Source organism: Microcaecilia unicolor, chromosome 2, assembly GCF_901765095.1.
Source record: "Microcaecilia unicolor chromosome 2, aMicUni1.1, whole genome shotgun sequence".
NCBI classification, from domain to species: Eukaryota; Metazoa; Chordata; class Amphibia; order Gymnophiona; family Siphonopidae; genus Microcaecilia; species Microcaecilia unicolor.
The window spans coordinates 70670437-70697924 of NC_044032.1; the positions used below are offsets into that span (position 1 = coordinate 70670437).

Consider the following 27488-nt stretch of genomic DNA (forward strand, 5'->3'; position numbering starts at 1 on the left):
AGCCAAGCTACTCCTGGTCATGTTTGGAAGCTCCTCTGTAGGTTTCACCATTGCTACCCATGGAGACCTAAATTCCCTATGGAGGTCGGGGGGGGGGGGGGGGGGGCCTTGAGGGGGAGGTACTGTCACGGTTGTGCCCATGTTTCGGGCTCTCCTTCTTCTCGCCACCTGGTGGCCAGACCTGGTGGCTGCAATGAACTGTCTGGTTATTATCACCCCTTCCAGATTTCAGCCCAGTCCGGTTCGGATCTTCCGGGCTGCCAGACTTGCTTGTTTTGTTTGAACCTACACAGCACCCATAGTTGCCTGGTGATTGCTGCAGTGAGCCTCAGCTGCTGCTGGGCTTATTAGCCATTTTGAAACCTTTCTGCTTTGCCTTTGCATCGCCTTAGGCCCTGGTTTGTTGGTGCTTGTTGCACTTCTGCTTTGTGTGGGTTCTTGCCTGAAATTCTTGTCTGTTTTCAGTTAGTCTGTGTGTAGTTAGATTAGGTTGTGGTTTGTTTTCTAGTCTTGTCTCTGGGTTATAGTTTTGTGTTTAGTCCTTGTCTGCTTGTGTCTTAGTGGCTGCTCTGCAGCTTTCAGTTCTGTGTCTTGTTAATCAGTGTTTTGTTCCCTGTTTTAGTGGCTGCTTGCAGCTTTCAGTCCTGTCCTTTAGCTTATCCTTTCCCTGCCTTGCTGCCCCTTTAGATTCCTTTCCCCTCTGACCCTCAGTCCCAGTTCAGCCTAGTTGGGATCCTGTTCCTGCCCTGTCCTATAAGTCCTGCCGGCCGCCTGCAGCCAGGGGCTCAACGTCTAGTGAAAGGTGGCCATGTGCAGGTGAAGCCTAACTGTTTGTCAGAGTTCTGCCCTGTCTCTGGTGTAGGGTTGTTTTGCCTGCCAATGCCGCTTCTCGGCAGTGGCCCAAGGGCTCACAAACCTAGTTCCTGCGTGGAAAATGTGACAGGTGCATACTAATCAGTGTCCAGATCAAATGTCCATAATAAAACAATACACCTCAAAAACAATCAAACTCATGTGTGTGAACTATGCAATAGCTTAACTTGTAAGTTCAAAAGTGGTCTGTGGTAGGCCAAGGTCCGACAAGGTTCCCTGTTTCAGAGTAGTCTGCTTGAGGGTCTGATATTGCTCGCTTCCACTGCTGTTGATAGCCTCTAAAGGAATTTCCATTCAAAACACTTTTCACTGGAGGCTTACCGGAAAAAATGAAGTACTCCTTTATACCGGAACCTACAAGAAATGAAGGTGCTATATATGATTTTGGTAAGACCTCTTCTAGAATATTGCATACAATTCTATAGACCGCACCTTCAAAAAGATGTAAACAGGATGGAGTTGATCCAGAGGGCAGCTACTAAAATGGGGACAAACTTAAAAATCTCAATATGTACACTTTGGAAGAAAGGCAGGAGAGGGGAGATATGATAGAGACATTTAAATACATATGCTACATAAACGCACAGGAGTCGAGTCTCTTTCAGTTAAAAGGAAGCTCATGAATGAGGGGGCATAGGATGAAGGTGAAAGGGGATAGACTCAGAAGTAACCTGAGGAAATATTTCTTCACGGAAAGGGTGGAGAATTTGTGGAACAGCCTCCCGGTAGAAGTGGTGGAAAAACAAAAACAGTATCTGAATTCAAGAAAGCTTGTACATAGGATTTCTAAGGGAGTGATAGGGAGAGTAGATGGCATGGATGGGCAGACTGGAAAGGCAATATGGTCTTTATCTGCCTACATTTTTCTGTGTTTCTATGTGAAAAACGTGATGATGTCACTGCTCAGCAGAACTTTATATATAAACAAAAGAAGCTTCAAAGCAAGAACAAGAAGGCAGAAGGGAACAAAAGAAAGAACTAAGTGATGTTGTTCCATTCAACCATATCATTCAGTCTCCAAAGGATCCCGCTGCCCTTAACTGAAAAATCTAAACCTTTTCATGATACTTTAATCTCTGCATTCCATCCCCATCCAGAGGAAAAAGAGGAATCTGTTCAATGATAAACCATTTTCACTGAGTGAAAGAATGATGCAAAATTTCAGTTGAGATATCCATGTAAATATTTGATTTCCTTAGATAATAATTGCTGTGTTTTTATGAACCATCTCACCTGCAGTGTTTTCTAGAGCAGGGATGGGCAACCACATTCCTTGAGGGCCACAACCCAGTTGGATTTTCAAGATTTCTACAATGAATATGCATGAGCATGATTTGTATATACTGCTTCCACTGTATGCAAATATATTTCATGTATTTTAATTGTGGAAATTTTGAAAACCCAACTGGGCTGTGGCCATAAAGGACCGTGGTTACCCATCCCTGTTCTAGAAAGTAAATATTTTTGATATCAAACATGCAATCAATTATGCTTGAAACATTTTATTATTCAATTCTTTTATCCAAAAATTATATTCTATCAGTTTTTACCTTATAACTTAATTCCCGCATGCATACTCACTCACCATACAAGCCCTCAACCACCCTAACACATACTTTGCGCAAGAACTCACTAATACAAATTCATCCTAACTACTGCCTAAATCCGCAGATCAGCAAATATTTTCACTGTCCATGATCACCACAGTGAAAATATTTGCTGATCTGCGGATTTAGGCAGTAGTTAGAATGAATTTGTATTAGTGAGTTCTTGCGCAAAGTATGTGTTAGGGTGGTTGAGGGCTTGTATGGTGAGTGAGTATGCATGTGGGAATTAAGTTATAAGGTAAAAACTGATAGAATATAATTTTGGATAAAAGAATTGAATAATAAAATGTTTCAAGCATAACTAATGCATGTTTGATATAAAAAAATATATAGGAGGTGCAGTTATTGTACTATTTGATTTAGCCCAGTATATTGGTTTGTTCTAGAAAGTAGGGATGCATCGAATGCATAGTATTGATAATTGCTTCCTTGTACTTCTGAACCTGGGCTTTGATGCATTAGATTAGCTGGCTTCCTCTGGTAATGTGTGCTTCACCCTTAATGTGGACTGACAGATGAACTACTTTAGTTTAGTTTTGCTTTCTTTCATTTCTTAATACATTTTTTTTGTTTTCTTTAAGAATATTCTTTCATTGTAAATGATCGAAAATTGAAATTAAGATATACCTGCCACTAGTGCAGACCTGTGTGCACATGCTTCTGGTTTGGTCCAGTGGTATATACAGTGGGGGAAATAAGTATTTGATCCCTTGCTGATTTTGTAAGTTTGCCCACTGACAAAGACATGAGCAGCCCATAATTGAAGGGTAGGTTATTGGTAACAGTGAAAGATAGCACATCACAAATTAAATCCGGAAAATCACATTGTGGAAAGTATATGAATTTATTTGCATTCTGCAGAGGGAAATAAGTATTTGATCCCTCTGGCAAACAAGACCTAATACTTGGTGGCAAAACCCTTGTTGGCAAGCACAGCGGTCAGACGTCTTCTGTAGTTGATGATGAGGTTTGCACACATGTCAGGAGGAATTTTGGTCCACTCCTCTTTGCAGATCATCTCTAAATCATTAAGAGTTCTGGGCTGTCGCTTGGCAACTCGCAGCTTCAGCTCCCTCCATAAGTTTTCAATGGGATTAAGGTCTGGTGACTGGCTAGGCCACTCCATGACCCTAATGTGCTTCTTCCTGAGCCACTCCTTTGTTGCCTTGGCTGTATGTTTTGGGTCATTGTCGTGCTGGAAGACCCAGCCACGACCCATTTTTAAGGCCCTGGCGGAGGGAAGGAGGTTGTCACTCAGAATTGTACGGTACATGGCCCCATCCATTCTCCCATTGATGCGGTGAAGTAGTCCTGTGCCCTTAGCAGAGAAACACCCCCAAAACATAACATTTCCACCTCCATGCTTGACAGTGGGGACGGTGTTCTTTGGGTCATAGGCAGCATTTCTCTTCCTCCAAACACGGCGAGTTGAGTTCATGCCAAAGAGCTCAATTTTTGTCTCATCTGACCACAGCACCTTCTCCCAATCACTCTCGGCATCATCCAGGTGTTCACTGGCAAACTTCAGACGGGCCGTCACATGTGCCTTCCGGAGCAGGGGGACCTTGCGGGCACTGCAGGATTGCAATCCGTTATGTCGTAATGTGTTACCAATGGTTTTCGTGGTGACAGTGGTCCCAGCTGCCTTGAGATCATTGACAAGTTCCCCCCTTGTAGTTGTAGGCTGATTTCTAACCTTCCTCATGATCAAGGATACCCCACGAGGTGAGATTTTGCGTGGAGCCCCAGATCTTTGTCGATTGACAGTCATTTTGTACTTCTTCCATTTTCTTACTATGGCACCAACAGTTGTCTCCTTCTCGCCCAGCGTCTTACTGATGGTTTTGTAGCCCATTCCAGCCTTGTGCAGGTGTATGATCTTGTCCCTGACATCCTTAGACAGCTCCTTGCTCTTGGCCATTTTGTAGAGGTTAGAGTCTGACTGATTCACTGAGTCTGTGGACAGGTGTCTTTCATACAGGTGACCATTGCCGACAGCTGTCTGTCATGCAGGTAACGAGTTGATTTGGAGCATCTACCTGGTCTGTAGGGGCCAGATCTCTTACTGGTTGGTGGGGGATCAAATACTTATTTCCCTCTGCAGAATGCAAATAAATTCATATACTTTCCACAATGTGATTTTCCGGATTTAATTTGTGATGTGCTATCTCTCACTGTTACCAATAACCTACCCTTCAATTATGGGCTGCTCATGTCTTTGTCAGTGGGCAAACTTACAAAATCAGCAAGGGATCAAATACTTATTTCCCCCACTGTATGTTCTCTGCAGCCAGTCTGACATGCCCCCACCCCTTGCTCATGCCCCTCCCAAGTCAACTTAAAGCTTTAAATACCTGAGCTGGCAGGTATTCAAAAAACAAGCAGGCGGTGAGGGACTGGATCGGGAGGGAGGGAGGGAGGAGAAGAATTCACGAAACAACTCGGGAGGGGGTGGCGGGGGGAAAAGGGAGTCGCTGCTGGGCATGGGTGGATGGAGGGGGTTGCTGGGTATGGGTGCATGCAGGGCAGGGAAGAGGAGGGTACACTGCTGGACATGGGTGCATGCAGGGGAGAGGAGGGTAACTGCTGGATATCTGGGTGCATGCAGGGCAGGGCTGAGGAGGGTCGCTGGGTATGGGTGCATGCAGGGCAGGGGAGAGGAGGGTCACTGCTGGATATGGGTGCATGCAGGGCAGGGGAGAGGAGGGAAGAGAGAAGAAATGCTGGACATGGATGGAGGGCAGAGAAGAGTGAGGAAGGAGATGAGATGAGGGAAAAGGCAGAGAGGAGAAAAACTGCACATGGATGAAGAAAATAGGCAGAAGCTGAGGACCAGAAATGAAGAAGAAAGGAGGAAAGAAATAAATGGAAAGGAAGCCCTGGAAACGGAGTTAAGAGGACAGATAACAGCAGAATCGGATACTGGGACAGCATGATCAGAAAAACAGTCACCAGACAACAAAGGTAGAAAAAAAATCATTTTATTTTCATTATAGTGTTTGGAATATGTTCACTTTGAGAATCAGGTGCTCAACATTATAAGTTTATATTTATTTACTTATTTATGGCATTTTATCCCACATTAAACATGAATTAGATTGGAACCTGGGATCATTTAATTTTTTTTCCTGGAGCGAGTAATGCATTGCCCCCCCCCCCCCCCCCCCCCGGCTATAGCCAGCTCTGCAATTTTGGGGGAGCGCAGAGGTGGCCGGGAGGGCGCAGTGGTGGACGGGGGGGGGGGGGGGGGGTGCTGAGGTGGACTGGGGAGAGAGCCTGTTGTTAAAAATTTACCAACACACCACTGGTCAAGACCCTTATTTGAAGAGAAATTCTGAACCATCTGCAATTGAATTATGAGCGGACTGTGACCCTAGCATGTGTACGTTGTGACTAGAGGCAGTAACTGACAGTTCATATATACTTTAAAACACCCGCAGTACAAGGTGAAATAGCAGTCATGCCGTGGCTACCTTACCCAGTAGTTTTGAGCCGGGATTTCTCAAAGTTTGGTGCCATCTGGGCTCAGCTGATCGCTGGCCCAAAGAAGGAGGAGGAGTCTTTCCCTGATATCTTCCCATTGGAGGTCTCTGACTTGTATACCGAAAGCCCACAATTGCCTAAATCCCGCTGCCCATGATGGTTAGAGAAACTGCTCTGAATCTAGGAGCTGCAGTGGATGGAGACCGGAGCCAGGGGAAGATGGCGGTCTGGACACCCCAGACCTGTTAACCTACCAGAATGGAGTAGTGAAGGAGTTACAGGGAATTTTAAACAGGCACATTCAGAGGATGAGTCCTTTAAAGCAGCCCGAGCTAGGGTTGTTTCAGTAAATGGGAATCCCATGAGCAACCAAGACCCCTCTAAGGTAGCACTCTCCTATTTTCTAATAAAGAATGACTTGTATAGGGTGACCAAGGGAACACTGGAGGGGGAAGAGGTAGATCACCTGTTAGCCCCTTAACCCTACCGTATGCAGGTCATGCAGTTAGCCCATAGTCAGCCCACAGTCACCTATTAGGAAGTCCAGGGCCGTGCTAACCCGGTAAGCGGGGTAAGCACCGCAGGGGGGCGCCTGCCTACAAGGGCGCCGCGTCTGGCGCTGCCGTCCAGTTGTATTTCAAAATCCAAATTAAAAAAAAAAAACTTGGCGCGTCGGCGCGTTGGCGCTGCTGCCTTCCTGCCTTTGGCACCGCCCGGCGCCCAGCTCTTCCCACGCGCAGATGCAGACTTGCAGAGTACGTCTTAACTTTTTTTTTGTTTTTGCTGATGTTGATTTAGCTGCTAATTGGTGATAGAAATTGTCAAATAGGTGGCAGATAGAGACCTTGGAGCAGCGCTGAGTTTCTGAGGAAATTCCCCCAGCTCCCTCTGTCCGAGGTGTAAACACGAAACTAGTTCAATGGTTTTGAAATACCTCTGGAAGGAAGCCTCACATGCAGGGACTGGTGGGGCTGTTTAGTTTTGCACAGGTGCTTGAATCTGACGGGCTCAGGTCAGTGATGCACACTGCACGCAGTATTTTCAATCTGGTGCTGCCTGTACACTAATGACCCTGCTGCCTGCGTGATTATGTAAGTGACTTTGAGCCTTTGGGTGGTTAGCATTTGTAGTCAGAGGGAATCTATGCAATAATGCAATTCCTATTCTTATTTCCCAACGGATGGGTGATAGGGCAGTTGCTGCTATAGAAACCTTTGGGATCGGGAAATGGTTTTGATTTCCTGCATGTCCCAGCCTTGTCCTGCAAGAAGGGTACACTGCAGTGGCTGATGTGAGCCTGAAATATCAATAGCAGTTGATTGCATCCCCAGTTCTGCTCAGGATGTATCCCCTGGCTGCGTGTTTTCTTTGAAGATTGCTTGCCAGCTGCAGGGTGATCGCTGTTTTTTTTCTCTGAAACTGGTTAGGGGCGTGTATTCTCTCCGATGCTATGATGAGGTGCCTTTTTTTTTTGCCTGTGCCAGGGACAGTACTGGGGATTTTGCTGCTCTGCCTTCTGGAAACCAGCCACTCCTCCTGGCTACCCAAAGGCGTAAACATGATGGAACAGAAGATACAGAGAGGGCGGAAAGAAACAAATAAAAAGCCTTTGAGTTTCGAGGACTGGTTGTCTCGATTCGGGTTGGGTAGACTGAAGGACTTATAACCTTTGGTAACCATACAGTGAGTCCTAATCTGTAGTGTTTTTCTGATTTTTTGGAAGCAGAATACATTACTAATTTAACTTGGGCACCTTTTACATTTTATGGCAGAAGTTCTGATTCTGTTTTCGTGCAGTACTGAGCTTAGTACTTGCCCAATGAGCAGTAAATCAGTGTTTCCCAAGTCAGTCCTGGAGTACCCCCCCCCCCCCCCCTTGTCAGTCAGATTTTCAGGCTATCCACAATGAATCTGCATGAAAGAGATTTATATACAATTGAGGCAGTATTATTATTATTATTTATTGCATTTGTACCCCACATTATCCCACCTTTTTGCAGGCTCAATGTGGCTGTAAATCCATCTCATGCAGATTCACTGTGGATATCCTGAAAACCTGACTGACAAGGGGGGGTACTCCAGGACTGACTGACTTGGAAAACACTGCAATATTTATAACTTGTGCTCCTAATATAACATTTGGGAGTGGCCTAGTGGTTAGGGTGGTGGACTCTGGTCCTGAGGAACTGAGTTTGATTCCCACTGCAGGCAGAGCTCCTTGTGACTCTGGGCAAGTCACTTAACCCTCCATTGCCCCATGTAAGCCGCATTGAGCCTGCCATGAGTGGGAAAGCGTGGGGTACAAATGTAACAAAAATAAAATGTTAATGTTGCTATTGCACTAGCGTAGAAGCTGCCCTTGCAAAAAAAAAAAGCCCAGCAGTTCTTCTACTCCCAAGAGACTGGGCTCCCAGTGAGCCAGCAAGGTCAGACTGTGTAAATGAGATGAAGAGACCAAGGTAACAAAGACAGGAACATGCATAATCAAAGCTTAGGTCTCTGCAGTTACAAGGGCTGGCCATTCCTAATTATGCTAATAATTTTTAATAGGCTAAGTCCCACTGAAAAGCCTCTTTATAAAGGCAGTGCTTTCTCTGGAGAGCAGTGTTAAGAAACAGCAGGAATTGTGTTTATTTTTTTAAACTGCTTTCCTGTGTAAGCTAATTTACAGTTTTCTAGTATATGCTTGACATTGAAGGGTGTGGTAGACCCTTTTCTCAGGTCTGGCTGGGCCTGTAGTTTTCAGTCTAAAGGAAAGACAGGTAGCAACCCAAAAACATCTAATGAAGAAGCGGGGGGGGGGCGCCAGCTGATAGTCTGCAGGGGGGCACCAGAGACCCTTGGCACGGCCCTGAGGAAGTCACTTGGGGAAGAAGAAATCTCAAGAGTGGATTTTGGCTCAGTTTTTCTGTCCAGCTGTTTTCAAGCAAGTTGAGCTCTTTTGTCAGCCCTGCCCAACTTGCCAGCTGAGTAGTCCTGTGAGAATTCTACTGGCCCCTTTTGTGCCTTTGTCCCTTGTCAACACCCCATTCAAAAGAATAGTGATGGACTTTGTGGGACCCCTAGCAGGGCCGGTGCAACCCGGTAAGCATGGCAGGGGGGCGCCAACCTTTGGGGGGGGGGGGGGGGCGCCACAAGCCATGCTTACTGCTGCTGGGAGATTCAGGCAGGTCTCGGTCCTCACGATCCTCACCTGCCCACCCTCAGCTTCCCACAACAGCCCTCCTTTCCTTCCTGCCACCCTGCCTTTAAAACATTTATTTTTCCTCAAGTCACAACTGCAGCAGTGGTGGCAGTGAAAGCAGCCAGGCTCCGCTCGCCTCCAGCCTTCCTTTCCTTTCAGTGTCCCGCCCCTTGCGGAAACAGGACATTATCCACCTTATAATTGAAAGAGAAAAACGCCTAGATTTCGACCCAAATCGGGAGATAGACGTTTATCTCACACAAACGAATAAATCAGTATAATGGAAAGCCAATTTTGGACGTTTTCAACTGCACTCCATCGCGGAAGCGTACAAAGTTGACGGGGGCGTGTCGGAGGCGTGGCAAAGGTGGAACTGGGGCGTGGTTATCGGCCGAGGAGAGATGGGCGCCTTTCACCGATAATGGAAAAAAAGTATGCGTTTGTAGCTAGAATTTAGGGCACTTTTCCTGGACCCTGTTTTTTCACGAATAAGGCCCCAAAAAGTGCCCTAAATGACCAGATTACCCCCAGAGGGAATCGGGGATGACCTCCCCTGACTCCCCCAGTGGTCACTAACCCCCTCCCACCACAAAAAATGATGTTTCACAACTTTTTATTTTCACCCTCAAATGTCATACCCACCTCCCTGGCAGCAGTATGCAGGTCCCTGGAGCAGTTGTTAGGGGGTGCAGTGGACTTCAGGCAGGTGGACCCAGGCCCATCCCCCCCCCCTACCTGTTACAATTGTGCTGCTTAATGCTTAGTCGTCCAACCCCCCAAACCCACTGTACCCACATGTAGGTGCCCCCCTTCACCCCTTAGGGCTGTAGTAATGGTGTAGACTTGTGGGCAGTGGGTTTTGAGGGGGATTTGGGGGGCTCAACACACAAGGGAAGGGTGTTATGCACCTGGGAGCTCTTTTACCTTTTTTTTGTTTTTGTAAAAGTGCCCCCTAGGGTGCCCGGTTGGTGTCCTGGCATGTGAGGGGGACCAGTGCACTACGACTCCTGGCCCCTCCCACGAACAAATGCCTTGGATTTATTCGTTTTTGAGCTGAGCCCTTTCATTTTCCATTATCACTGAAAAACAAAAACGCCCAGCTCACAAATTGTCGAATAAAACATGGACGTCTATTTTTTTTTTTAAATACGGTTCGGTCCGCCCCTTCACGGACCCGTTCTCAGAGATAAACGCCCATGGAGATAGACGTTTTCGTTCAATTATGCCCCTCCACGTCAGAGGAGGGCGGGACACTAAGAGGAAAGGAAGACTGGAGGCGAGCTGAGCCTGGCTGCTTTCACTGCCGCCACCGCCGCCATTGCGACTTGAGGTAAAATAACCATTTTAAAAGCAGGGCGGCAGGAAGGAAAGGAGGGCTGTTTTGGGAAGCTGGGGTTGGAACTGGAACTCAGGGGGTTTAAAAGGGGGGCGGATGGGGTTGGGGCAAGTCACTTGACATGGATGGGAGGGGAGGGCAGAGGAGAATCGCTGGACATGGAGGGGAGGGGAGGGCATGGGAGAGAGGAGAATTGCTGGATATGGATGGAGGAGAAGACAGGAAAGAGAGAAGAGTTGCTGAACATGGATGGATGGAGAGGGGAGAGAGGAGAGTTGCTGAACATGGATGGAGGAGAAGGAAGACAGGAAGGAGATGCACATGGATGAAGTGGAGAGAGGAGAAATGCTGGACATGGGTGGAGTGGAGGCAGTGGCGTAGCTAGGGTAGTTGACACCCGGGGCCGGTCATTTTTTACCCCCCCCCCCCCCCCCCCCCAAATCCAGTACTAGGCATACCGAGAATACAAAACACTCAGGACCTATAGAGCAATTCTACCATACCATAAGCAGTCATTTCTACGAGTCACACAAGGAAAAGGAAAGCATCTTAAACACTACAGTGAGCACTAGAACATCAATTCACCTATTGTAAAATGAAAACAGACAGATTAGTACAGATCGTCGATCCTGCACAGTCAATGCCAACCGAAAGCCATGTCTTTTTCACAAACACAGATACACCCTAATCCACTATAGAATAAGTAATAATAATATTTAGACAAAAATTAAACTGAACCCCCAATGCCAGACTCTGCATACAATGCAACACCACAGAAACAGAAAATGTCCCCTAGCTAAATGCTAGAGTCATCCATATGTTCCTAAGGGGGTCTTTTATTAAAGCTTAGCTCAGGTTATCTGCAGCAGAGCCTATAGGAATAAAATGGGCCCTGCAGCAGATAACTCAAGCTAAACTTTAGTAAAAGACCCCCTTAGTGTTTAGTGCACACTAAAAATTATAACTCGCCCTTAGCGCTGCTTAGTAAACAGGGCACCAAGACATACAAAACTTATTCACCACTAAAATAAAAAAAAAAATACATATTTATGTATTTGTTTTTAGTGGTGAATAAATTGAACATTTTGTGCAAAATATAAAGACAGCAGATGTAAATTTGAAAAAACTAACAAATACCAATCACCACTTTACAAATTAACAAATAGAAATAAAACAAATACAGAAAATAAAATAATACCATTTTATTGGACTAATACATTTAGCTTCCAGAGGCCAAAATCTCCTTCCTCAGGTCAATACAGTATAGTGTTGTTACAGTATCCTATCCTGTCCTGAGGAAGGGGGGTTTGTTCTCTGAAAGTTAAGTCAAAATGTATTAAAATTAGTCCAATAAAAAGATTACCTTATTTACATGTTCTATTTATAAACATTTATTAAACACGGCTACAATACTACTCCGTATCTCAAAAAAGATATAGTAGAATTGGAAAAGGTACAGCGAAGGGCGACGAAAATGATAGTGGGGATGGGACGACTTTCCTATGAAGAGAGGCTGAGAAGGCTAGGGCTTTTCAGCTTGGAGAAGAGACGGCTGAGGGGAGATATGATAGAAGTGTATAAAATAATGAGTGGAATGGATCGGGTGGATGTGAGGCGACTGTTCACGCTATCCAAAAATACTAGGACTAGAGGGCATGAGTTGAAGCTACAGTGTCGTAAATTTAAAACGAATCAGAGAAAATTTTTCTTCACCCAACGTGTAATTAGACTCTGGAATTCGTTGCCGGAGAACGTGGTACGGGCGGTTAGCTTGACGGAGTTTAAAAAGGGGTTAGATAGATTCCTAAAGGACAAGTCCATAGACCGCTATTAAATGGACTTGGAAAAATTCCGCATTTTTAGGTATAACTTGTCTGGAATGTTGTTACGTTTGGGGAGCGTGCCAGGTGCCCTTGACCTGGATTGGCCACTGTCGGTGACAGGATGCTGGGCTAGATGGACCTTTGGTCTTTCCCAGTATGGCACTACTTATGTACTTATGTACTTATGTACTAATACTATATCCTAAAGCAAAATAATAAAAATATATATTTACAGTTTGTTGTCTCTGGTTTCTGCTTTCCTCATCTTCTTTTCACTGTCTTCCTTCCATCCAGCATCTGTCTTCACTCTCTCTCTGCCATCCAGTGTCTGCCCTCTCTCTCTCTCTGCCCCTTCCATCCACATCTGCCCCTTTCATCCACCATCTGCCCCAGTCTGCCATCTCTCTCCTCCTTCCATCAACATCTGCCCTCTCTCTCTCTGTGCCTTCCATCCACATCAGCCCTCTATCTCTGCCCCTTCCATCCACCATTTGCCCCAGTCTTCCCTCTTTCTCTCTCCCCCTTCCACCCACCATCTGCCCTTTCTCTCTGCCCCTTCAAGCCGTCTGCCCTCCCTCTCCCATTCATCCAGGGTCTGCCCTCCCTTACACTCCCCCCTTCCATCCAGGGTCTGTCCTCTCTCTCTCTGCCCCCTCTTTTCAGCCCCCAGTTCCAGCCCCCTTATTCCACCTGCCCCTAGTTCCAGCCCCAACCCACATCTCCCACCTGCCCCCCTTTTCAGCACCACTATCCCACCAGTCCCAGCCCTTTTCTCCCATCAGTCCCAAGCTTCAGCCCCCAGCCACTTCTCAGCCCCTAATTTCAACCCCAGCCCTTTTCTCTCAGTCCCGAGCTTCAGCCCCAGCCAGTTCTCCCTGTCCCCTTTAAAGCCCCTAGTCCCCACAGTTTCAGCCCCTGCCCCTTTTCAGCCCCCAGTTCCAGTACTAGCCCCCTTATCCCAACTACCCTCCTTTTCAGCTCCTAGTTCCAGCCCCCTTCATCCATCACATGCCTTGCATCCCCCCTTTTCAGCCCCAGACCCGTTCTCCCACCTGCCCCAGGCATGGACCCATTTTCCCTCCTGCCCCCTTGTCAGACCCCAGTTCCAGCTTCAGACCCCTTCTCCCATCTGAGCACTCCCCTCCTCAGTCCCCTTCTCCCCTCTGAGTACCCATCTGAGCTCCCCCACCCTCCCCAATCTCCTTCTCCCCTCTGAGCACCCATCTGAGCTCCCCCATATGTAATGAGATTGGTATAGTATGAGTCCTAGCAGTTAGCACTGTTATGGTATGGCAGGTTTGGTATGGATTCTGAGCGTACTTTTTGCAGGATTTTATGTTACTTCATAATATACCTAACAGTGGAGGGAACCTGTGTTGGTATTAATGATACAGTAATAAACTCAATACCATCATATTAATCTTAAAGCGATAGATAGATCCTCAGACAGCCCATGAGCTTATATCTGTTTCAGTTCAACCATGGCCAGCTTTCTCATCAATCCAACTATTTGCTACACCATATGTAATGTGCTTACCTTGATTTGTACCTGCCTTTTTCAGGGCACAGACCGTACAAGTCTGCCCAGCAGTATTTCCCGCCTCCCAACCACCAGTCCCGTCTCCCATCACCAGCTCTGGCACAGACCGTATAAGTCTGCCCTCCATATATTCAGTATGTAATACAGCTAAAATATTCCTTTTAAAAAGCAATGATGTGTTGAAACAAGGTTCTAAAGTTTCAATCAAACCTTTGTGGCATTTTGATTCCTAGGAAAGAAGTGCTTAGTTTTACTTTGTGATACAAAGCAGTTGTTTTGTTTTGGGGTTTTTGCTGAATTATGTTTTGTTGTTAAGTTTTGTGGAGCATGCTATGAGCAGATGTCTCATAAATACTAATAAATAGTCAATCAGTTAATCAGTTCAGGTTAAAAAAAGGCAAATTCTGTCAGACCTTTGTTTTTCTTTAGGTCTCTGTACCTTGTTGCTTGTGTTTCTGTTATAAACCTGATGGATAGAAAAGGCATCACCTTGTGAGATTTCTCTACCATGTATTGTGAATGTGGTTTTGTGCATGTTCCCATGGATATATAACATCGTTTTGTCGGTTACAGCCTCTTATTAACAGTACTGGTCTAATAAATCAAAACTGACAGGTGCTAATTTTGGTGGCTTAACTTAAAGATTAAAGATATTCCAAACGATGCAAAATCAACTTGGTTTCTTCTTTAGAAAGTTTTACCTCACTAAACATTTCTAAGTCTTTATGCTATTATTTAAGAAGGACTATAATTTCTTTTCTTATATAATATTACTGTAAGATATCTTTAAATAGATGTCACAGAAAAAATTTATAAATATAATAACTCCCAAGATGGACATATGATGCTTTGTTGAAAGCTACATGTTAGAGAAACATTTTTAGAAAATTGAGAGACCATCAGTTTGACTTACTGGGTATCAGATACTTGCACATTCTGACAGCAAGTTATTGCACCATAGGTCTAATTAGTGTATTGTCACCAGTGCCTGAGCCAGCTTACTTACTTACATCATCGGTCTCCCATCCATGTGTGAAAAAAGTGTGTAATACAGCAATTCAAAACACCAACCCTCCTTTTACAAAGCCACACAACAATGCCAACACAGCCCATTCACTTTGAATGAGCTGTGTCAGCATTATCGCACCAGCAGCTGCTAGCACAGTTTTGTAAAAGGGGAGCAAGTGTCCATAAAGGACTTAATTCTATAAATGGCACCAAAAAACCAACACCAAAAAAAACATTCTAAGTTCTATTCTATAAATGGTATTAGGGATTCGCGCCTAAGTTTAGGCACAAGGATTTACACTAACTAAACTCTGGTGTAAATCCTCATATCTAAATTAGGCTCAGATCCCCCTTATTCTATAACAGCATGCATAAATTGCAGGAATGCCCCCGCTCTGCCCATGACACTCCCATGGTCACATCCACTTTTTGGAGCTGCACGTAAAACTATTGGAGCCTAATACCTAAAATTGTACATGTAAATTTTAATTAGCACTGATAATTATTAGCACCCAATTATCAGCACTAATTGGCTTGTTATTCAATTAAATTGTGTGCGCAAATTGGGCACGCACCCAAATTTGTGCGCTCAATTTTTAGTGCCATATATAGATTTTGGGGGATAGTGCAGAATACTGAAAGGTAACTTTAAAACCATACAAGAACGTAAGACCTTTGAAGTCAGAATGATTGAATATTTTAACACCCAACAGAAAGGACTTAACAAGGATCTGGGGTTCCTAGCCCATTATAAACCATAAAGCTGTATGTCTCTGTTGATCACCCTCCCCTCACCTATCCACACCCACCCTGTTAGAATATCAATGATATGCTTTGATGTCCCCATGCATACTTCCTACCCACCCCCCTCCTCCCACCCTGTCAGACTGTCATAGTAATGCTTGAATGTTTTCACTTATATACACTTTCAGCTAGCACATTTGCTTATTTCCGATCTGACGAAGAAGGGCAACCTTCGAAAGCTAATCAAGAAATGTATTAAGTTATGTCCAATAAAAAAGGTATCATCTTATTTTCTTTTCCATGTTTTATTTTGTTTGATTTCTATTGATAACTATAAAACAATAAATTCTAAATTAAAGACACTGACAAACTTATCTCATGCTCTGTCCAGTTCAGTTGCTTTTGTTGAACGCTAAGACCCTGAATAATTTCAGCTTGAATTAATTTTTGATACCTTGATGAAGTTGTGGTTGAGTGAGTATTGAATAGGTCCCTGAAGCAGAATTCAAAACAGGGAGCTTTGTTGGACCTTAGCTTTCAACAAAAAGCAAGTGTATTGAACAGGATATGAGAAGTTTGACAGAGTCTTTAATTTGTTTTTTATTGTTTTATGGTGAATTATTGCAGGGCACTAGACTAAATGGCCACTTGTGTTGAGTTGCTGTATTATGCACTTTTTAACACATGGGTGATATGCAAGCTTGCTTGGGCAAAGGTGGCAATATGCTAAATAAATTAGCCCTATTATTAGCCCAGTTGGAATGCGAAAGTATCTGATATCCAGCAAGTCAAATTGACGGTCTCTCACTTTTCTAAAACATAACATTTAGTTTTCAACAAAGCATCATATCTTGAGTGAAAAGTTAGGGTGATATATTTTTACATTTGCACAGAAAAATTTAAAGCATCTGGATATTTTACTTTATTGTTTGGATAGAAATAAACATGCAATTATTATGTTTTTATTTTTAATACATTATATAACTGTGATGTCTTAGCAATAGAAAATTATTTGAAAATAAAACATGGGGCTGTTTTAATAAAGGGTGTAAAACACTTAGGGATTCTTTTATTAAGGTGTGCTAACAGATTTAGGGCCCTGTTTACTAAGGTACGCTAGCGTTTTTAGCGCCTGCACGAACTTAGCACGTTCTAATTTATAGGCACCCATAGGAATATTGTGGGCGCCTACACAGTTAGCGCACGCTAAAAGCACTAACACGCCTCTAGTGCGGCTTAGTAAACAGGGCCCTTAGAGTGCACTAACGATTAGTGTGTGGTAAATGCTAAGAAGCCCATTGTAGTCCTATGAACGTTTTAGCATTTAGCATGTGCTAATCATTAGTGTACCTTAGTAAAAGGATCCTTTTAGGATCAGATTCAGTAAATGGCACTAAAAAGTAGGGGCCAGGAAAAATTTGTGCTCAGCTCTATTCTGTAAAAGGTGCTATGCTCTTTATTGGCATATTCTAGTGCCCAGTTTTGGCATGTGAACTTACACTAACTTAAACTTGGCAAGACAAGAGCTGGAGACAAGACTGAAGCTTAGCAGTGTAGGAACCAGGAGACCAACGGACTTGGCAGCAGGAACCAGGAGACCAGTGGACTTGACAACAGGCATGAGGAGACCTGCGGACTTGCCAGCAAGAATCCAAAAAACAATCCAAAAAAGGAAGGCCCCAATGAACGCTTGCTTCCTTTACATTTTTTTTGAGTGGGCCACCAATATGAACGGGAGATGAGCTCTGTGGTACCTCAAATTCCAGGATGACCTGTGATTCTAGACTCATGTCCCCACTTGAGGATACTTGTGGAAAGTTAATCAAATGCAGATTCTTATTATGTAGAATATTTTCAAAATTCTCTATCTTATAGTAAAGAAGAATATTATCTTTTATTAAGGCTGCATTATGGTGCACCACAGATTCTACGTTAGTGTCAGACACTTGAATTTGGAGATGTAAGAACTTTACATTTTTCAGAGAAATCTGTGTTCTGGAATGCCTGTGCCATGCATTGTAAGGAAAGAAGCTTATCCAGCAATTCAGTAGCCATCCATATTGAGTCCAGTGATATTGTAGATGAATGCTGCAGTGTGAAAGTGAAAGTGGGAATAGATCTTGCTGACCTTGCAGGAATGCTGCCAATTCGAACTCCACTATCCTCATTTTAGATGTACTTCCACCAGACCCCTGTAACATACTCAGTGTCTTGGCAGTAATAGCAGTTTCCTCAGTCACTGACAGATTGATTCCCTCACTGGAGCTTCCTGCTCTTTGTTCTGCTGCCACAGGCCCAGACTCAACGAGATATCCAGAGCCAATGGAGCCACCACTCTGTGCTCTTGCGGTGCTGCAAGCGGCAGAGAACTGGGTTGACTCATTGGATCTGGACGTGTAAGATGACAGTCCATCAGACTGTAGGAGGAAGTCACAGGTGGAATTTCTCTATCCCCATGGCTTCCATCTTTTATTTTCTTCCCCATCAGGAGAAAAATAAAGCTATTAAACCCAAGGAAAACTGTTCAAGACACTCAGCTCTAGCTGTCGGCCTTCTTGCTCTACCCCTCCCCACCCCCCCAATGTCAATTATTGATTATTAAAGGCTTGTTACCCTCATTTATTTATACACGGATCTCAGCATTGCATGCAATTTTGAGTGCGGTTAATGCATGCAAACAGGCTACTGTGCGATTGCATTAAAGGGTTTTGTAGTATGTTGCCTGTTGCTATTTTTTTCAGAATTTTTCTGTCAGGGGACATGGCATAGGTGGAGAATAGGCATGGAAGCATTAGCCTACTAGCACATTACGCTTACTATGTGCTAATTGGCTGACACAGAATTAATGCAGGACCATTTTTCGCCTCCTAAATAGGAGGCACTAAATGCTTCCAGGTTATCCGGGAGCAGGTTGACTGAGTTAATCTCAATATTAATGATCTCCAATAAAAAATAGTATAAATTAATGAAAATTATACTGGGTTCACAATCTAATGAAAGTGGTAATAGCATATAATATCAGCAATCAAAACCCACTTGCTTTATTAATACTAAATCTTTATTATATTAAGGGAAAAGTGTCGATACATGTCTAACTTCCTTCCCAAAAGCTATGTTTTAACCCAGAGGTCAATGTTAAAGAAAGTAACTGTTCTCTGTAAGTTAAGATCTTTTATTCAAGCAACAATTAGGAAAAGATCACAATATCAATTATTGAGACAGAAACAGAAGTTTTCAATGAGAGAGGAAGCATGTCTAAATCAACAGAAATCATACTTTCTTCTTTGCTACTCTTAAAGAAAACATTAACCATTAGCAAAGTCAATCCTAGCCAAAGTAAAGAGAACATTAATGTCTCCAGCATACTGATAGTTTACATGGAGGGGCATAATCAAACGGCGCCGGCCATCTATATGGCCGGCGCCGTAAAGAGCGGTCCCGAACCGTATTATCGAAAAAGATGGGCGGCCATCTTTAGTTTCGATAATACGGTTGGGGCCAGCCAAATGCCTTGGATTTGGCTGGGTTTGAGATGACTGGCATCGGTTTTCGGCGATAATGGAAACTGAGCGGCCATCTCAAACGGCCAAATCCAAGGCATTTGGTCGTGGGAGGAGCCAGCATTTGTAGTGCACTGGTCCCCCTCACATGCCAGGACACCAACTGGGCACCCTAGGGGGCACTGCAGTGGACATCACAAATTGCTCCCAGCTGCATAGCTCCCGTATGTTGAGCCCCCCAACCCCCCCCCCCCCCAAAACAAAGCACACTCCCCACAACTCTACACCTCTACCATAGTCCTTACAGGTGAGGGGGGCACGTACATGTGGGTACAGTGGGTTTTGGAGGGCTCACATTTACCACCACAAGTGTAACAGGTAGGGGGGATGGGCCTGGGTCCGCCTGCCTGAAGTGCACTGCACCCACTATAAACTGCTTCAGGGACCTGCATATTGCTGTCATGGAGCTGGGTATGACATTTGAGGCTGGCACAAAAATGTTTTAAAATTTTTGTGGGGGGTTGGGAGAGGGTTGGTGACCACTGGGGGAGTAAGGGGAGGTCATCCCCGATTCTCTCCAGTCGTCATCTGGTCAGTTTGGGCACCTTTTCGAGGCTTGGTCGTGAAAAAAAGAGACCAAGTAAAGTCCGCCAAATGCTCGTCAGAGCCGGCCTTCTTTTTTCCATTATCAGCTGGGGGCACCCATCTGTTAAGCACGCCCCCGTCCCGCCTTCGGTACACTGCCGACACTACCCCGGGAACTTTGGCCGGCCCCGCAACGGAAAGCAGTTGAGGCCGGCCAAAATCGGCTTTCAATTATACCGATTTGGCCAGCCCTGAGAGAAGGGCGGCCATCTCCCAATTTGTGTCAGAAGATGGCCGCCCTTCTCTTTTGAAAATAAGCAGGTTAGCTATCTATTCCCTTAGCTGCCTGTTTACTCTGAGATAAATGACAAAGTGCAAACTCGAAGCTTATCTGCTTTTCTGAAAACAGGGAAGTCTGCTAGTAAGACTTCCTCCCTCATATACTCGCCACTGAGCAAGATCTGAACCTTCCACACCCCATATTAAAAAAACCTTTTCATTTCCCTCTTTTATAAGAAATCTTGATTATGGACCTCAATGACAAGCACCACCCCTGTTCTGTATGTGTCCTGAGCCCTGCAATAATGATGACATGGTGATATTCAGTCCAAGGAAAGTTTAGGGAAATTCCAGGGAGGAAAGTTTATTCTGACATCTACCATTGGTTATTTCCAATAGGTCCATTTTACAACCCCCTGTTCAGAACCTTCCATTGGTCCATGTTATTACTCTCATTAGCTTATCTGGATTGACATGATCTCCTTTCAAGGAGAATGTCAAGCTAACCTGACATCTTTGAGCCTATCTGCTGGAGTGTAAATTCTGGCCTCAGTTTTTCATGGATAGGTGAGCTATTCTAGGTCCAAATCAAATAGCATGGCTTCAAAATAATATCCAAATGTGAACCACCAGAAAATTATCTAAGCCCTGTATTCCATGGCCTATTACTATGTATTTCTTTCAGAGTAAAATGACTTCCCTGTCTTCCATTTTAAAATCCTATGAAATCTTTAATAAATTTCATTCCTAACACTTAAACATATAATCTAATAAAACATCAATATCTATCACTCAGTAAGATACACAGCCTCTCTTTGCCCTTCAAAACTACTAACATCTGCTCCCCTTAAATCTCTTTAATGCAATATTAAAAATCCATTTAATAAATCCAACTTGTCCTTATCCGCTGCCAATGAATTGTTCTTGCCAGCCTGTTGTATATATTACAAATGTGGAACAGCCTTACTTCCTATGCTCAAAATGATGTTTCTGCTTCGATCTTTCAGTAATCCAGAATTATATTTTGCACACTGCTCAGAAAACGAGCTTCAACAGGGTTACCAGCTAAAGTAAAGGGTCAAAGTGCCAGCTACAGTAAAGGGTCAAAGTCCATACTCAACTCGTTCTTATTAAAACTGCATGCACATTTTAGCTCAGTCTCTACACATAAGAACATAAGAATACATAAGAACATAAGAGTAGCCATACTGGGTCAGACCAGTGGTCCAAACCAGTATCCCGTTTCCAAACAATGACCAAGCCAGGTCACAAGTACCTGGCAGAAACCCAATTATTAGCAACATTCCATGTTATCAATCCTGGAGCAAGCAGCTGCCTCCCCATATCTGTCTCAATTACAAACTATGAACTTTTCCTCCAGGAAATTGTTCAAACCTTTTTTAAACCCAGATACGCTAACCGCTGTTACCACATCCTCAGACAAAGAGTTCCAGAGCTTAACTATTAGTTGAGTGAAAAAATATTTCCTCCGATTTCCATGTAACTTCCTTGAGTGTCCCCTAGTCTTTGTCTTTTTGGAATGAGTAAAAAATTGATTTACTAATGCTCATTCTACACCACTCAGGATTTTGTAGACCTCAATCATATCTCCTCTCAGCTGTCTCTTTTCCAAGCTGAAGAGCCCTAAACTCTTTAGCCTTTCCTCATATTAGAGGAGTTCCATCCTTTTTATCATTTTGGTCTCTCTTCTTTGAGGAGCGGGACTTGTGTTTGATCATATATGATGATCTTAAAGTGGCCAAACAGGTAGAAAAGGTGATTGGCAAAAGCTAGAAGAATGTTTGGGTACATAAGGAGAGGAATGGCCAGTAGAAAAAAGGAGCTGCCCCTGTGTAAGACTCTGGAGAAACCTTATTTAAAATATTGTGTACAATTTTGGAGACCGTACCTTCAAAAAGATATAAACAGGATTGAGTTGGTCCAAAGGGCAGCTGCTAAAATGGTCAGTGGTCTTCAACGTAAAGAGTATGGGGCAGACTTGAAGATCACAATATGTATACTTTTGAAGAAATGCAGGAGAGGGGAGATATGATAGAGACATTTAAATACTTATGCAGCATAAATGTACAGAAGGTGAGCCTCTTTCAATTGAAAGGATGCTCTTGAACGAGAGGGCATAGGATGAAGGTGAAAGGGGATAGACTCAGAAATAACCTTTGGAAACACTTCTTCATGTAAGGGTGGTGAATTCGTGGAAGAGCCTGCTGGTGGAAGTGGTGGAGATGAAAACTGTCTCTGAATTCAAGAAAGCTTGGAACATGGAGTGAAAGAGTAGATGGCTTGGATGGGCAGACTGGATAGATTGTATTGTCTTTATAAGCCTTCATTTTTCTCTGTTTCTAATATTGACGTTTATGGGGACCTTGTTTGTCTTGTAGTTCACGGATTGTGTTGTAGCCTACCTCACTGAGTGCTAAATTCCTTGTTAGTATATTCAGTGATTTACCCACATGCATTTTTTCTCTTCTTTTGTGTTGTAAGTTATCCTGTAAGCAGTTGCATGCCATATGTATAGCTCTTTCCAAAGGAGACCAAAGGGCTCATTTTCGAAAGAGAAGGACATCCATCTTTTGACATAAATCGGAAGATGGACATACTTCTCCCAGAGATGTCCAAATCTGTATAATCGAAACCCGATTTTGGATGTCTCCAACTGCAGTCCGTTGTAAAATATTGTGTACAATTTTGGAGACCGTACCTTCAAAAAGATATAAACAGGATTGAGTTGGTCCAAAGGGCAGCTGCTAAAATGGTCAGTGGTCTTCAACGTAAAGAGTATGGGGCAGACTTGAAGATCACAATATGTATACTTTTGAAGAAATGCAGGAGAGGGGAGATATGATAGAGACATTTAAATACTTATGCAGCATAAATATACAGAAGGTGAGCCTCTTTCAATTGAAAGGATGCTCTTGAACGAGAGGGCATAGGATGAAGGTGAAAGGGGATAGACTCAGAAATAACCTTTGGAAACACTTCTTCATGTAAGGGTGGTGAATTCGTGGAAGAGCCTGCTGGTGGAAGTGGTGGAGATGAAAACTGTCTCTGAATTCAAGAAAGCTTGGAACATGGAGTGAAAGAGTAGATGGCTTGGATGGGCAGACTGGATAGATTGTATTGTCTTTATAAGCCTTCATTTTTCTCTGTTTCTAATATTGACGTTTATGGGGACCTTGTTTGTCTTGTAGTTCACGGATTGTGTTGTAGCCTACCTCACTGAGTGCTAAATTCCTTGTTAGTATATTCAGTGATTTACCCACATGCATTTTTTCTCTTCTTTTGTGTTGTAAGTTATCCTGTAAGCAGTTGCATGCCATATGTATAGCTCTTTCCAAAGGAGACCAAAGGGCTCATTTTCGAAAGAGAAGGACATCCATCTTTTGACATAAATCGGAAGATGGACATACTTCTCCCAGAGATGTCCAAATCTGTATAATCGAAACCCGATTTTGGATGTCTCCAACTGCAGTCCGTCGCAAGGACGTCCAAAGTTCAAGGGGGCGTGTCGGAGGCATAGCGAAAGTGGGACTTCGGCGTGCCTAACACTTGGACGTCTTTGACCCATAATCAAAAAAGCAAAGACATCCCTGACGAACACTTGGACGTTTTCACCCGGACTTGTTTTTATTACGAATAAGGCACAAAAAGGTGCCTGAAATGACCAGATGACCACCGGTCAGAATCGGGGATGACCTCCTGTTACTCCCCCAGTGGTCACTAACCCCCTCCCACCCGCAAAAAACATCTTCAAAAATATGTCGTGCCAGCCTCTATGCCAGCCTCAGATATCATACTCAGGTCCCTGACAGCACATGAAGGTCCCAGGAGCAGTTTTAGTGGGTACTGTAGTGCACTTCAGACAGGCGGACCCAGGCCCATACCCCCCCTACCTGTTACATTTGTGGAGGAAACAGCTAGCTCTCCAAAACCCACCACAAACCCACTGTACCCATATATAGGTGCCCCCCTTCACCCGTAAGGGCTAAGGTAGTGGTGTACAGTTGTGGGTAGTGGGTTTTGGGGGGTCGGGTCGGGGGGCTCAGCACACATGGTAAGGGAGCTATGTTCCTGGGAGCATTTTATGAAGACCACTGCAGTGCCCCCTAGGGTGCCCGGTTGGTGTCCTGGCATGTCAGGGGGACCACTGCATTACAAATTCTGGCTCCTCCCACCTCCAAATGGCTTGCATTTGGACATTTTTGACATGGGCGTCTTTGGTTTCGAAAATCGCCAAAAGTCAGAAACGTCGATGTCTAGGGATGTCCAAATCTAGTGACGTCCAAATTTAAGGATTTGGACGTCTCTGCTGGTATTTTCGAAATGAAAGATGGACGTCCATCATTTTTTGAAAATACGGTTTTTCCCGCCTCTGGATTTGGACATTTTGCAAAGACATGCAAATCGCAACTTGGACGTTTCTTTCGAAAATGCCCCTCTAAATATACTTAAATTTGATTTATAAATCTACCTGTTTTTTCTTTTGAAGGTGGAAGTGGATCGTTTTCAAGATACAGTGAGACTTCTTCGTGATTACTACCAAGGGATGGAAGGTGTTATTCTGTCTGATTCAAGTCGCGAGTTTGTTCGAATATCATTGTTAGACATAGTTAATGGAGATCCAGCTAAAGATTTTGACAAGCCAAAAAGGTAACAACAAATTGGAACATCATTTATTGTTTATCATTGATTTAATATACCACCTCTGATTTGAGGCATTTTACACAATTACAAACTAAAATTGCAAAGTACAGAAATGGAACGCCATAATTTCATAGGACAGAGAACACAGACATACACACACACACTTATCAAATGTGAGCAAGATCATTCACACAGAAATTGTCACCCACTGCCCCTATACCCATACAATTCAGGTACAGGATCAATGATTATCAAATGCCATCTGAAATAAATACGCTTTCAATCAGTGGCATAGCCACAGATGAGCCTGGGTGGGCCGGGGCCCACCCACTTAGGGCTCAGGCCCACCCAACAGTAGCACACGTTTAGTGATAGCTGGTGGGGATCCCAAGCTCTGCCAGCTGATGACTTTCCCCTGATGGTAATGAAAACGCTACTCTCCGTGATACCGGCACCTGTACATGCTCAGTTTTCAGCGCATGCTTGCTGCAGACTGCCAAGGTGGAAAGAAGCGTTTTCCCGCTAGCTGAGATATTTTTTTTGGTGGGGGAGGGGGAGAATACTTGGTGCCCACCCACTTCTTGCCTAGGCCCACCTAAAATCTGTTTTCTGGCTATGCCCCTGCTTTCAATGCAGCCCAGAATGAGGTATAAGCACTTTCAAGTCTGAGATATAGTTGTATACAGTGCAGAGGTCAAGAAATAAAAAGCACTCGATCTTGTTGACTCCCATATTGGTTTGAAGGGATGCGGCAACACCAGTCTATTATCTGTCAGAGAGTGGAGAGTCCTTTGAGGAGTATGCGGAATGACCAATGATGATAGAGAGCCAGATTTATTATTGTAAAGTTAATATTTTGAATTTAATTCTAAAGTCTATTAGGAGCCAATGCAACTGTTTCAGAAGAGGTAAGACATGGTCGTGCCACTTTGCCCTGCATAGGATCCTAGCCGCAGTGTTTAGAAGAGTCTGTCAGCATTTTAAGTTAGTCTTGGTGATACCTGCATACACAATATTGCAGTAATTGTGTGAGTTAATGTAAACAGAACAAGGCACGGAGAGAGTCTGTATCTGCACAATCAAGGATCACTCTAAGTTTATGTAAAAAGAAAAATCCCAATCTAAGTTTAGAAAAAACCTTGGGTGAAAATGAAAGTGCTGTGTCCAGAATAATACCCAATAATACATATTGTATGATACAATGGTACATTTCCTCTCCAACCATTGGCAGGCTCAATCATGTCAGTGTAAGGGCTTCAATAGGGTAGGGATGTGATGAAGTATGACTCAATAGGGCAATAGAAAGTTTGGGGAGGTGTATATGAATGTAGTGGGGTGCTTGTCTTAAAGGGGAAGGTACTACTAATCATTTCTATAGTGCTACTAGACGTACGCAGCACTGTACACATTATATGCAGGTACTTTCTCTGTCCCTGGAGGGCTCACAATCTAAGTTTTGGTATCTGGGGCAACGGAGGGTTAAGTGACTTGCCCAAGGTCACAAGGAGCTGCAGTGGGAATTGAACCCAGTTCTCCAGGATCAAAGTCCACTGCACTAACCACTAGGTCTAGGTATGGTGTTTTTGTGTGTCAGTAAGGAGTATAGGTAGACTGAGTGTGTGTGTGTATCGGTAGTCAGGAGATGTGTAGGTATGATGGGTGGGTGTGATGTGTAAGTGGAGTATGTGTGTATTTATCAGGAGGCTAAAAGTAGTATGTGCATGGATTATGGGGGTATTAGTGGGTAGTGTCTCCAAATAGGTTTATTTTGCATATACCATGAGAATGATAAACCTCACTCCTAAGCCAGGGTACATGGAGCATGATGTCTGTCTCTCAAATTTGCTGCAAACTCTCACCATAATACTTGCATCATTCCAAAGAGAACATCATAATAATGAACATGTATAGACAACTTATCAGTGCGTGCTTGAAAATTCCTTTTAATGGAGACTACAGAACCCACTACAATGGAGAATATTTCTGTATCTTTATGTCACATTTTCTTGGTCTCTGCCTGCATATCTTGGTGCTAGAGGATCTTCTTTCTTCACATGATACACAGAATAACATCTTAGCATTTATTGTACCCCTCAGTTATCAATTCAGTTCTTATGTTTTGCTCCCGTACCACAATCTCTGTTTTTCTTGCAGCCAACTTTTTATTATTTGGAATGGGAATGTCTCAAGCAATTGTAACTTCTTCATTCTCCATAATTCTCTTCAAGACATGATACCAGTATTTTTCTGGTAAAACAATGTTGTATTGTTTACAGAATTTCCTGTGAATGACATATGCCACCTTACTGTGTCTTTATGAGAAGTAGCCTAATGGTTAATGCAGTGGGCTGAGAACCTAGAGAACTGGGTTCAGTTTCCACTGTAGTTCCTTGTGATCCTTTGCAAGTCACTTAATTCTCCATTGCTCCAGGTACAGAATGTACCTGTATATAATCCGTAAACCACTTTGGTTAAACCACAGAAAGGCAGTATATTAAATCCATGACACCTCCCCTCCTCATTTTCCTTGTCTCCTCTCCCTTCCCCTGCCTCTTGCCCTTACCCGCTTTCCTTCTTTCTTATTTTTTATCTTTTTTTGTTACATTTGTACCCTGCGCTTTCCCACTCATGGCAGGCTCAATGTGGCTTACATGGGGCAATGGAGGGTTAAGTGACTTGCCCAGAGTCACAAGTTATCAGATCAAGTACAGTGCATTCAGTACCATTGGCAGATGAGATCTAAGGGCTGCTCTGGGCAGCAGTCGCTCATCCTCACAATCTCTGTTAGCCAGGAAAGAGGGAGGGAGGATTTCAGTTGATGCCACCCTGCCATTTCTTTGGGTGATGGGCCTGATCTTCCTACC

At 43.9% G+C, this 27488-nt stretch overlaps 1 protein-coding gene across 1 annotated transcript in view; it reads left to right on the forward strand.

Annotated features, from left to right (window-relative positions):
* Positions 1 to 27488, forward strand: part of SPEF2 (sperm flagellar 2) — a gene marked incomplete at its 5' end in the record, with an annotated part of 550273 nt that overhangs the window by 372076 nt on the left and 150709 nt on the right. The window contains one exon of the mRNA XM_030191922.1: positions 24470 to 24630. Within this exon, the coding sequence (XP_030047782.1) occupies positions 24470 to 24630 (161 nt within the window). The remainder of the gene's footprint in view (positions 1 to 24469; positions 24631 to 27488) is intronic.